The sequence below is a fragment of the Epinephelus fuscoguttatus genome, linkage group LG1, assembly GCF_011397635.1.
Source record: "Epinephelus fuscoguttatus linkage group LG1, E.fuscoguttatus.final_Chr_v1".
NCBI lineage: Eukaryota > Metazoa > Chordata > Actinopteri > Perciformes > Serranidae > Epinephelus > Epinephelus fuscoguttatus.
The window spans coordinates 31,660,799-31,673,732 of NC_064752.1; the positions used below are offsets into that span (position 1 = coordinate 31,660,799).

The window sequence follows — 12,934 nt, forward strand, 5'->3', positions numbered from 1 at the left end:
ACATATAGTATCACTATAATTTCACAGGGTCACAACCTGACCCTTGTTTGTAAGCTAAAGCCTGTGGGTATACAGCGCTGGCCTCATGCCACAGATGGAAAGGACACCACTGAGGAATGCCTGTTAAGCTGGGGGTTTGTTAACTTCAGAATGCTCTAACTGAAGCGTGCTGGCAACAGGATTCTTTGGTTTTTCCTTCAGTGTGATGGATGCTGTGGTTTTCCTGCTTTGAAATGTGGGGAACATTTTGACAGAGTTTACAAAGTATGGTTAAGTGCCTCACTGATTTTCCTCCCATGATCAGTCGCTGCATTTGTTTTGTCTGTCTGTCCACCCTGCAGTGAGCTGAACAGGAACCGTATTCGTCAGGTGGAGGGTCTGACCTTCCAGGGTCTGTCCAGCTTGGAGGTACTCAAGCTGCAAAGAAACAGCATCAGCAAGCTGACTGACGGGGCCTTCTGGGACCTGGCCAAGATGAAAGTCCTGTAAGTTAACAAACTCACAAAGCATCAGTGCATTACATAATAATACATTTACATAAAATTGATAGAATAGATATTTTCCAAGTCGTATACACCCTGCATCAGAATCATAAAAGTATGGGTGCAGCACATAGCCTGGAACAACCTTTTTGCACCACTTACTGACTATTACTGGAATACCCACCTACCAAACGGTATAAGAATAAAATATTTTTGTCTTTACTGGAACTTTCACACTAACTGAGCTGCAATTTTAACACATTACTTTAATTACACGCAAAATAACACAGTAATGATCACAAATTGCGTTGCAATTTCTCAGAAATGCTGCAGCAAATTTAGTCATTTCAGGGCGTAATAATTACCACCAAACTCCTGACATCCTGTTGCGTGTAAACCATTGTGTTCAAGATCCTTAAATTCCTACTTCCTGATAATATGTGTTTTTCTTGCAGTCACTTGGACTACAACAGCCTGACAGAGGTGAACAGTGGCTCCCTGTACGGCCTTACATCCCTTCAGCAGTTATTCCTCAGTAACAACTCTATAGCCCGCATCAACCCTGATGGATGGAAGTTCTGCCAGAAGCTAAGGGAACTGTGAGTACTGGCATTTAAATTAGCACGAGCAGTCAAACTCTTGTACCATATGTCTTTGGTACACAGTGGTTAAAGTTCCTAAACGTGGGGTGACAACCGCAGTGGACGAGAGTTAGAGTCAACAAAGAAAATAAGTTCCACATAGTTCAATTAAAAAGAAGCTGTATCTTTAAAATGTCTTCTGTCTTTCTCTGGGGATGTAAACCACTTGTCCTATAGCCTGAGAATTCAACACTCCCCACCCCCAACCATATCATCCATCTACCTTCCCCAGGGTTAAATGACATTGTGCTTTAACACTCAATACGCTATGCTATTCTCAGAATAAGCCAGTTTATCCCATAATTAGAGCTGGGCTCAACAGCACTCAAGCCCTTTGACAAGAGGTTTTGTACTCAGCTCTGAAGCGCAGGGGTTTGGCAAACCGGCGTGTAATCCTCTACCGGTTGTGTTGTGGTAATTACACTAAAGGATCGCCTTCGCAGCCTTTGTCTACCAAGTGAGGAGTTATTATCCGAGAGTCCTTCCTGTTCTGTTGACATGACAGTCATATTGCTGCTGTAAAGTGCTTTGCTCAGCTGAGGCGTTGCTAACTGCGAGGTGGCCTGGGGTATCTGTGGCGCGGCTGGCGCCTATGTTTGTTTGTGAGTAACAGTCAGATGGGATAAAGAGGTAGATGGTGTTCATGTTAAGTTTGCTCTGCGTATGTCAATGCCGTTTCCCGTGCGCACGTCTACAAATGACAAATTGCTCCCAGCGCCATCCTTGAATCAACCTCCTGGCGCTGCAGCAGTCAGCAGTTATATGATTTTTATTATCTAGAGTTATGATAACCCCTGTGACTGATAGAAGAGAGTGACTCGTCTTTATGAGGAGCCCGTTATTGCATTCCCAATGGGCTAGGCTGAGCTGGTCATCAGGGGGAATCTCTGCACACATGACTGGTCAAGCAAACCTGAGGCCTGGCCGCAGAGACAGACAGCGAGGGCCACAGCGAGGGCAATGAAATGCACAATACTGCCATTGACTGCTGTTTGAAAGATACCATTATGGGATTTATTGTCACTTATAATAGGATTAATTAAGAGGTATTATATGTAAACTATGAAAAACATTCTTAAAAGAAGTTTTAAGTCTTCATTTTGACTTGTTTCTCATGTAAATCACTATACAAAATTTTCTTTAAGTCAGGTGTCGTCTTGTTTTTAGGACAATATTCTTTCTTTCCAAATTCCTAATACAAGTAAAAGTGCTTGGAAATCCATGTACTACTCTTATCCAATTTGGATTTCCTCCAGCCTTGTAAAAAAACAGATCTGAAGGCCAGATATGAAAATAAGTAACATTTTCAGTGCTGCAGTACACATGAGTGACAGCGTGTCCCCCTGGGGTTTACCACATGCTCAAGTAGGCTTATAAATGGAGGCTGTAGACATGTAAAGTTCCGACCAAGAATTTCTTTTCTTCCCCGTCAAACGGTTAGGACCACAGCTGAGCTCTAAGGTCTGCTAAGCCCATTCTCTGTTAACATCTTGTGGTGAGGAAAAAGGCACAATGGAAAAACGCATCACAGAGTGGCAAATAGACATTGAATCAGCCATGAAATTTAAGTATAATGATGTCGCGAGCTGCCTCAGCGTTCTGCCAACCTGTCATCTCTTTCCAGACCTCACACAGAACATTTCTCCCTTCTCCTTTTTTCCCCTCTCTCTTTCCCTCCATCTCTGTCTGCCTCTGTCCTCTCCACTGTCTGTCTCACACTCTATTTCTCTCCAGGAATCTGTCGTATAACAACTTGACTCGTCTGGATGAGGGCAGTCTAGCTGTGCTGGGGGATCTCCACACTCTCCGTCTGGGCCACAACTCCATCAGCCACATCACCGAGGGAGCCTTCAGAGGCCTCAAGGCCGTACGCATCCTGTAAGTACTACTCAACCCCCCCCCCACCCCACCCCACCCCACCCCACCACCACCACCACTAAGAAGCCCCCTAACAACCCACTCATTACGGTTATACCCCTGCTGACGATAAGGCTAAGATGTACCACTTGGGAGCAGTGAAAGCTGAGATGTTTAATATTGGTTTCGCCTCTGGGATATTTGATATTTAGGTTACGTAGTCGCTTCATTTGACTTCAGCAAAGCAGGAGTTGTTTATTTTTCAAGACGGGTTTGATCTCATTTGCATTCATGGGTTGTTTGTACTTAAAAGAGGTGTTCGTGCATCGCTATTGTCTCGGTTTCTGTGGCAACTCTTTATTTTCCTGTGTCTTTCCCCACTTTGTTCACTTTGTCTGGTTTTGTTTTGGGGTTTTTGTTTTCTCTTGAACAAACTTGGATCTAAAACTGTTCCATGTCGCTCACCTCCCTCGAGATCCTTCCCCTCTCTCATGAATAAAGACAGAGGTTTCTTTTCCCGCCGCTCCACCTTTTGCACAAAAAGCCCAAACAGGCCGAAAGGAAGAAAAGGAGGGTATGAAAGGGAGAAAGTCAGGGGATAAATCCAGGAGAAAGACTTTGGGGGTCTTGGTTCCTTACCAAGGTCCTCTTGGCTGTGCCTCTTCCTAGTGAGAGAGCCAGAGAGGGGAGCTGTGCCAGAGCTCGCTAGACAAGCTCTCTCTCACAGCGGGGTGACAAGCCAAGGCACACAAGGCCTCTCTCTGCTGGCACACCGGGTGCTAGATAACTAGCTACAGAGGGAAATAGAGGGTGGGATAGGGAGCTGAGCTTGTGACTGCCACATCTCAGGCCTTTTCGCATGTTTTCATTTCTTGTCTTGATTTGCTGACTTTATTTCTTTTGGCTTTACCTTTTTTTAAAGCACACTTAATGCCCATTTCTTCCCCTCTGTTATCCTAAGTGTATTCTATCATCACTACATGTAATCGTCCAATACACACACTTGTCTCTGTCCAGATTTTTGCATGATCTCTCCTCTTGTATCACTCTTGCGCTCTGTGTCTTTGAGGCAGGCCTAATCTAATCAGTGGAGGGGAGGACAGGCATAGGCAGGGTCCTGAAAAGGAGCTGGGGGAGCTTTAATTGGGCCTGCGCTGCTGGTCATGCTGGCATGGGGCTGGAGCCTGCATCGGGGTGTGAAAGCTCCAAACAAGCCAGTCTGCCCTCTAATTCGGCCACGGGGGTCGTTGGCTCATCGCCCCCCCCCCCCCCCCCCCCCCCCTCCCCCCAATGCCCGGTCCCTCTGCTCTACAGCCCCCACCACTGGCCTTGCTTTAACAAGGCAACGGCCATTCACATGCAGCCAGCCAGAAAGAGTAGGAAATTGGCAGCCCCTGTCCAGTCCAACTAAGACAGCGGCCAATGGAGTCTGAAAAGAACCAGAGGGGGATAAGGGATGCTTGGAAAGCAGAGGGAGGAGGAGTGGAGGGTGTTATTGTGGAGATGTTGGGAGGGTGTGGCTGACCATCAACCTCAAAGGCCTTTCTCAAGTTTGAAAGAAAGTATTTTTATGGTTCAGAGGAGTCCTCCGACTCTGTTGTTTTTCTTTTTGATTACCATGCGGAGATGTGGAGCGGTGGCTCCTCTGCAGCAGTGGCCTCGCCTGCAAAGGTAGTTCTTTAGACCCTGTGAAGGGAAATGAGGTGCATTCAACAAGTGTTTGGAAACCCCCAAACACTCTAATAGAAGCCCTTTTCTTCTCCCCTCTTTTCATTGAACCCATTTTGTCTTTGCCTGGCCATGGCTCCTAACCTTATTAAGGCTCTTGGCTTCAGTTTTGGCTGTGCCATACCTGCCGCCATCGGACAAACGGACCCAACTGTTTGGCCTCTTGCAAAGGCATTGTGTTCCCGCCAATCTCTCCATGCCGTCATGAATTATACATGCATTTCCCCGTGCTGATTTCTGCTTCAGCACACCAACGCACATGTACACATACTCGCATGCACACTCCTTCTCCACCCCTCTAAGGAAAGAATGCGCTTGGTTGGCAGAGCAGAGCGGCAGAGGGGCTCTTAAGGCCAGGTGCAGAGGGGGGAGGATGATGTGTGTAGGGAGCAAGGGAGGGAGGGAGTGTGGGCAAAGGGGTAACCCGTGACTTCCAGACCAGCTTCTGCCAGGGCTGTGAAACGCTTCAGCGCTGGCAGACCCTGTCCTTGTTCTCCTCCCTCCCTCCTTCCATCTCTCTTATCCCCCTCTTTTCTCTCATTCTCCACAGGGAGCTGGACCATAATGACATCTCAGGCACAATAGAGGACACCAACGGGGCCTTCTCTGGATTGGACAGCCTCAACAAGCTGTGAGTGTCTCCCCTCGTTCTTTCTTTTAATTCCCTCCACCTCTCCTCCTCTATCAACCCCTCCTTTTCATCCCTCTGTCCCGAACCTGCCACTGATTCTGGGATTCTCTGTGCTGATGTACAGAAACAGAGAAACAGAAGTGAGCTTTCTCATTTTTTAATCCAAAAGTTTCCCTTCAAATCCCAACTCACCCTTCATGGCCAACAAAGTTTAGTTAGTTCACTTTAAGGCCACAGAGTTTGAGTTATCCGTCCCCTCAGGATCCCACACTTCACTTGGTAGGGAAGTGTTCACACCGAGCGACTTATAGGGCCCCTCTTTTATTTTTTTTTTTACAAGGCATGTTCATGAAACATTGAAGGCAATTTTATACTCCTTTCATCCTGTGGAGGCTCAGGCCAGTTTTTCTCCAGTTCAATCTGGCTTTCATCTCAGGATTGTTCTGTAGCTTTATGGCCAAATTGGGTTCTCTTTGCTGCTAATGGTTCAAGAAGGAGATAGAGTGAATCATTGTTTTAGTTATCTTTTTTTTTTGTGGTTACTCATCAGTGTTTTCGTCAAGACAGCTAGTAAAAAGTTCAATGTTGAAAGTTGGCAAGATGAGAAATTAGAGCGGACGAGGAGTTCCTGGCACTGAGCGGCAATCATCAACCCGCAGGATGAAAAGATGATGTCCAGCCAAGATGGTTCCCAGTGTGAGCACCGCTGAAAGAGAAAGAACGGGAGAAAGAGAGGGAGAAAGGGGCTTTTCTTCGAGCTGGCAGGGGTTCGCTCCCCAATAGGCTTACTTCTATTTCTCCTCCATGCCTCCGCTCCTCTCGTCCCCTCTTTCCCAGTCCCTGTTGTTAGGAACTGAGAGAGGGTAAAATTGAGGGCTGCATTCAGTCATCAACATCAAACGCCTTGCACGCCCCGCCCTCTGACCCTGCCCCTTTTGTCACGGCGTTGGCGGAAGCGGCCCGCTGCATCCCAGCGCTGGCAAAGTGAGCCATGGGAAAAAGAGATGCAGAAAAGAGAAAGAAGGGGTGAGACATCAAAGTGTACACCACACACACTGGGTTTCCTTAAAGTAGCTTGTGAAAGCCACCGCATGGGAGGGAAGTGGGTCTTACAGATCAAACCCAGAAAAAAATGATGAGCAGATCTTACATTTTATTTGTTTTGATTGCCAAATCTAATTTCTTTAAGATAAAAGTTGCAAAGCGGCGCTCTTATCGTCCCAGTGACAAGACAGCCTCTTGTTTGTGTGTACATGTGGATGAGTTCAAACACCGGGGTCTTCATTGAGAACCAGCCAGCCGTGTCTCCTCTTCCTGTGAAGTGAAGGCTACAACAGGAGAGGAGCGAGGGAGGGGAGGTGGCAGTGGGCAGAGGGTGGAAGAGGAGATTAGGACCCCAAATCAGAGGGAACAGCAACTCACTTCTCGGCTCAAACCAGGCTTGACAGGCACAGACACACACTCACATGGTTAAACGTATGTTCTTACAAGCTCTTTAAGGGGAAAAGGGCCACCACGCACACACACATAAACACACGGCCCTACCTGGTCATTGCTGTTGAATTCTAACAAAGATAAAAGTGGTCTTTGAAGAGCAGCCCCCACCCCCCCACCCTATCCCCGCACTCCAACCCCATCCAATCTCCCTCACCCTTCCTCCTGGCTAATCTCCACACAGTTCAGATTTCCAATACCTCAGTCCCCCCTCGCTCTTATCAGATTCAGCCTTGCTAATTGTGCTTTCTCTCCCTCTCTTGCTCTCCCTTTTCACTTCCCCTTTCTCACCCCCTTTATCCCTCTCTCCCCTCTCTCTCTTCATCTATCGACACCCTTCATGTTTGGAAACGGCAGGACTCTGTTTGGAAACAAGATCAAGTCGGTCGCCAAGAAAGCCTTCTCTGGCCTGGAGACCCTGGAACACCTGTGAGTATCCCACAATGCTTGGCTGCCCCTCCTCCTCCCAGCCAGTGAGAGAGAGAGAGAGAAAGAGAGAGTAAGGAAGAGAGGGTGGAGTGTAGGGTGAGTGGGGGGGATTGCCAAAAGTAGCTGGCAGAGAGCAGGCTGCTAGCAATTTAATAGCGTCTTTGTAAAAGGAGAAGACAGAGGCTTTTGCGAGCGCCCAGCTGCTTCTCTCTCGTTAGCCTAGCACAATCTCAACTTTGGCCTGTTTTTTTCCTGCCTCTGCGCAGGAACAAAGTTATTGAGCATATGGCCAACTCCGCAGAAGAAATGGAATTCCTATAAGCTCTTTCACAGGCGTTTGTCAAATGAGGGCAGGCAGGGAAGGAAAAGCTGGCTCGTATCCTAAGACATACAGGCCTTAATATTTCCACCTTGGTTAGAGGTCAGATCCTTGCTAATGAAAGTATGTGTATGGCTGTAATGTGAAAACAGCTGATGAGACAATGTGTAAATGTCCCAACAGGAACTTGGGAGAGAATGCTATTCGTTCCATCCAGCCCGATGCCTTCAGTAAAATGAAGAACCTCAAAACCCTGTAAGTTACATTAATGCATTCACACATTATTTATATGCACAGCTCTACACAGCCTCAAATGGGACTGACACTCGCTCCCTCTGTGATTTTGGCACCTGCACACACTATCAGAAACACATATTCAGTTACAGGTGCAATAGATGTGACATGTACCACATGTACTCACTCCTCTCCTCTACAGTCTCATTCAGAGCGACAGCTTCCTGTGTGACTGCCAGCTCCACTGGCTGCCCGACTGGTTGGTGGCACGTGGTCTGCAGGCCGGTGTCAATGCCACCTGCGCCCACCCAGAGAGCCTGAAGGGCACTAGCATCTTCCAGGCTCCATCCAACAGCTTTGTGTGCGGTGAGTTATGTGTGTGCGTAATTTGTGTTTATGCGGGCGGGCGTGTTGTGCAAGAGGCGTTCAAGGCACAGACGAACAGCTTGGCGCTCTTCTGTTATTTACATAGTTGCACATATTTGTTTGTGTGGCGTATTTGTTTAGCTTTGCATTTGAACTCTGACATGCTAATGGCTTCGTACGTGTGTTTTATTTGCCTCTTTCACATCCATTTATGCATAGCAAGCAGACACCTACTGAGAGACATTTGTGATGTTTGATGTTGGACTGTGATTTATGCGTCCAGCTCACTTTGTCTTTTCTTTTTATCTCATCCCTCCAATAACTGTCCTCGCTCTGGGCTCCTTTTCTTACTGTCTTTCTTCCCTCTCCACTTTCAGACGACCTTCCAAAGCCCCAAATCACCGTGCAGCCGGAAACCTCAGTGACGGTCCTCGGTAGTGATGTGCGACTCACGTGTACGGCAGCGAGCAGCAGCTCCTCCCCCATGACCTTTGCATGGCGTAAGGACCAGGAGCTGCTTCGCCACGCTGAGACGGAGAACTACGCCCACGTGCGTGCTGACAACCAAGGCACAACACCTGAAGCGCCAGGCGCAGGCGGAGGTGTGATGGAGTACACCACCATCCTGCACCTGCGCCATGTCACCTTTGCACACGAGGGCCGTTACCAGTGCATCATCACCAACCACTTTGGCTCCACCTACTCCAGCAAGGCCCGTCTTATCGTTAATGGTAGGTTGTTTTTGTTTTTGGCTGACTATATTGGGATTATAGAGGAATATCAGAGGTCCAGTGTCAAGACAAGATAAAGAGAATAACACACTGTGATTACATCATCTCCACCAAATCCAATGCCTGTTTATGTTCCACTTATCTGAGTATCAATTGTCCCGTTTTTCAGAGGAGCGATTGAGATTAGTGGCCACGCTGAGTTCTCCTCTTTCTCTTAAATAAAGTCTTCTCTCTCTCGCTTGGCCTCCATCTCTCCCAGGATGGTATTCGGAACAAATTGATTTATCTGCATGTCAGCGCTAACAGGGGCCATCTCCTCTGCGCTCTGTCACTCTGCTTTTCCTGCGAGTGGAGAGTATTTATCTTGAGTTTGGTTCCCTGCCCAACTCTGCGTCAGACCACCACCGCTTCTTTCCTTTGTAGTGTAACTGCAGAATTTGTGTCCGTTGTTTTGACATGCACATGCATGTAACAGTTACCTAAAGAGGTTAGAGTCGCGGGCTTGTGCCTGGAAGATCACTGGTTTGAATGCCAGCACCAGCTGTGAGAGCGTGGGTAGAGCTGAGTGTGTAATGCTCTCCAATCCTGAGCAACTGCCGTCGAGGCTCTTAGCAGGATCAGCGTGCAGGTGTGAAAGTGTGGAACTGGATCTCTAGAAATACATAAAGGTTAAAGATGTAAATGCTGTCTCCTCTGTCCACAGTTCTCCCATCCTTTGTGAAGACTCCCAGGGACAGCACCATCAGGACGGGCCACACAGCGAGGCTGGAGTGCGCCGCTGAGGGGCACCCAGCACCACAGATCGCCTGGCAGAAGGACGGAGGCACGGATTTCCCCGCTGCCCGGGAGCGCCGAATGCACGTCATGCCTGATGACGATGTGTTCTTCATCATGGACGTCAAGCCGGAGGACATGGGCGTGTACAGCTGCACTGCCAAAAACACAGCGGGCACCGTCTCTGCCAACGCCACCCTCACCGTGCTGGGTAAGAGCCGCGTAACTCTACAATGATTCTTCCTTTTTAGTTTAGCTGAGCTAATATCGGCTCATATTTGACTTGTGTAACCCAGTGTTGATAATTTTCCCACATCCCCAAGAACGAGCTCTTGTAAATAGCTTGGCACTCAGTTGGGAATTGGTCAGTCCGAGGCCGCAGAATGAAAGGCTTTATATTTTTCTTTTCTCGGCAGCTGTGGCCGTGCTGCAGGTCAATGGCCAAAGGTCACAGTTGGGGGTCAAAGGGGGGATGGTGGGGAAGCAAGAGGGACTCACAGAGGGGTGTTTGTTAAGCATTCCCACCCCCCTTCTCCTCGCTCGGTGGGAGGGACAGTCATGGCTGCTTCACTGCAGGCCTCAGTGCTCCCAGTTTATTGGCTGTTTTACACTGTTAAATCAAACAAACCGGAGCTGCTCTCCTATAACCATCTCAGGACATAGATCATCTTTGTCCTTTGTCTTTGAGCTGAGCAAAGCAGTCCCTTGTTGAACAGAGCTAAAAAAAAAAAAAAAAAAATGTGTTGGGGGATTTCTTTGCGAACACATAATGGTTACAAGCCTCAAATTTCCCCAAAGAGCTTAGAAGCAACAGTTTCTATATTTAACACGGTCAGACTGGTAGAGGCAGTATTGTAGCGACACATTTGCATGTTGTGCGACTCGTCAGAGACTTGTTAGAATTCACAGCAGCTCAAGCTGAGCGCTAATCCACTCAACAATGTAAAATATTGAAGCAAGCAACCATGCCTCTCGGCTAAATCTGTGATGTTTGGGTTTGAGAGACGGAGGGGAAGGAGAGGGGGGGTGGCAGCAGTCGAGGGGCCCCTGTCTGGAAAAGAGTGGCGGGGGAGAAAAATGGGAGCCAAAGAAGAGCTGGAATGGTGGAGTCAGGAGTGTGTGGGGGAAGGTAGGCGAGTACGTTTGTAGAGAAAAGAAAGAGGGGGAGGGTGGTAGAGGGAGAGAGAGGGGGGGATTGATGGAGATGGAGAAAGTATTGATAGAAGAGAGAGGCGACTGAAGTGGGTTAAGTGAGATCTCTTAATCTGTGTATGTCCCACTGTGAGGGGAAGTGCTCAGTCTGAGAGGAGAGGCATACCTTAACACACACACACACACACACACACACACACACACACACACACACATTCAGTCCAGTGTGCTCCATTCAGCAGAATGTGAAGCTGCCAGGAAAACACTGAAAACATTGTTCTGGAGAGGATCTTGTCCCAAGAGAGATCTTGTTTGTGTGCTGTAATTAAAATGTATGATGGAGTAAACTGATTTCAGAATCTGTCAGCATTACAGGTAATGACCTCAGATGTATGACTGGGATTGTTAGATGAGGCTGTCGTCATGAGATAAGCTTTCAGTGGTCGGATATCCAAGTCAGAACATCACACTTTGTGCTCACTGTCTCCAGCTGACTCACCAGCCTGTAATCAATACTGTGAACAAGCAGAAACCTGAGAGCAGAAACTTTGATGCCACAGAACAACAATAGAACAACAGAAATCTCTGACCTCAGGAACTCTGGAGTGGCCAAACTTTTGATGAGAAATGTACCTCTCCTCTCCTCCACAGAAACACCCCATCTCGCCCAGGACTTGGAGGACCGCAGCGTGGTGGTCGGCGACACGGTGGCCCTGCAGTGTAAGGCGCTGGGCAGTCCTCCACCCCGCATCACCTGGCTGCGAAACGACCAGCCGCTGCGCCCCTCCGACAGACACCACTTCACCCCGGGGAACCAGCTGCTGGTCATCGGCTCTGCCTCGCTGGAAGACGCCGGCCGCTACACCTGCCTCATGTCCAACACTCTGGGCACAGAGCGCGCTCACAGCCAGCTGGTGGTGACTCGGCGACGCAGTGCCTGCACACCCCCAGCGGGGCCGAGCACGGTCACTATAGGGATCATAGTCATCGCTGTGGTGACGAGTATTGTGGTGACATCGCTGGTGTGGGTGTGCATCATCTACCAGACCAGGAAGAAGAGCGAGGAGTGCAGTGTCACTAATACAGGTGAACTTTGATCTATTCTATCCATGTTATCATATCAAAATGTGACTGGATGCAGTAGGACGTCCTGGAGTTTTACTGCATTTGACATACCTTGTATTGGGACGCACTGATTGCTTCATCTCTAGTGTCGCAGTATCCACAGCCCTGGTTGTAATGTCTTGTGTTGGCTCTTTCATTTCTCTCAGATGAGACGATAGTTCCTCCAGACGTACCCAGCTACCTCTCCTCCCAGGGCACGCTGTCAGAGCGGCAGGATGTGTGTATCCGCGTGGAGGCCGGCGGTGGATCTCAGCCCAACGGACACATCGTAGACACCGCAGGTACCTGACAGCTCAGCCTCTGCTCGGCCTGCAAAATGTTTGTGCTCCCCAGCAGTTTCTCCCACTTCCCATAAAGCAAAGCTGGTGCTGTTATGTAACGATGAAAGAAGCACCGCTGTCCAAGGCCTGCTCAGCATCAGAAATAATTCCAGCAGACACCCTAACCACGGTGTTGACATACAGTTGTTGATTTTCTGTCTCCAAATCATTTATTTTCTCTCTCCGTGCTGGCCTGCAGGTTTCGACGGCGCAGTAGTGTGTACAGATTGCATGGAGAACGGAAGCAGCTACTCCAAAGACTCTGACTACCTGACACACGGATTCGGCCACACTGGAGGGATAGAGTACCAGCAACACTCACTCCCCCCACCCCACTCTCACTGTCATCCAGGGGAGCTGCACGACGCGGGGCCACACTCAACCCCGCTCTGCAACGGGACACCCAACGGAATCAGAAAGGACCTTCAAGGATCCACGTTTCCTAAAAACCACAATACGTTACAGCTGAACCAGCACGATAGAAAAGGTAACAGTGAGTTTGAAAGTACTTTGAATACTTGAAAGAAATTTTGTGGCCCTCAGGACCTGCTAACAAATGCCAACAGCCTTATCCCATAGACAAAAACACTAATTCATCCAGTAAGCTTTTAAAGCCTCAAACTGTCCCTGTGTTTCTGTGTCATTAATATC

The 12,934-nt window shown here is 48.5% G+C and overlaps 1 protein-coding gene across 1 annotated transcript in view; it reads left to right on the top strand.

The window, feature by feature from the left end:
* The window catches only part of lrig1 (leucine-rich repeats and immunoglobulin-like domains 1), a 37,054-nt gene that overhangs the window by 21,599 nt on the left and 2,521 nt on the right, over positions 1-12,934 (top strand). The window contains exons 6-17 of the mRNA XM_049590743.1: positions 342-485; positions 938-1,081; positions 2,858-3,001; positions 5,259-5,339; positions 7,191-7,262; positions 7,765-7,836; positions 8,018-8,181; positions 8,559-8,912; positions 9,616-9,897; positions 11,490-11,924; positions 12,110-12,244; positions 12,483-12,770. Of these exons, the coding sequence (XP_049446700.1) occupies positions 342-485; positions 938-1,081; positions 2,858-3,001; positions 5,259-5,339; positions 7,191-7,262; positions 7,765-7,836; positions 8,018-8,181; positions 8,559-8,912; positions 9,616-9,897; positions 11,490-11,924; positions 12,110-12,244; positions 12,483-12,770 (2,315 nt within the window). The remainder of the gene's footprint in view (positions 1-341; positions 486-937; positions 1,082-2,857; positions 3,002-5,258; positions 5,340-7,190; positions 7,263-7,764; positions 7,837-8,017; positions 8,182-8,558; positions 8,913-9,615; positions 9,898-11,489; positions 11,925-12,109; positions 12,245-12,482; positions 12,771-12,934) is intronic.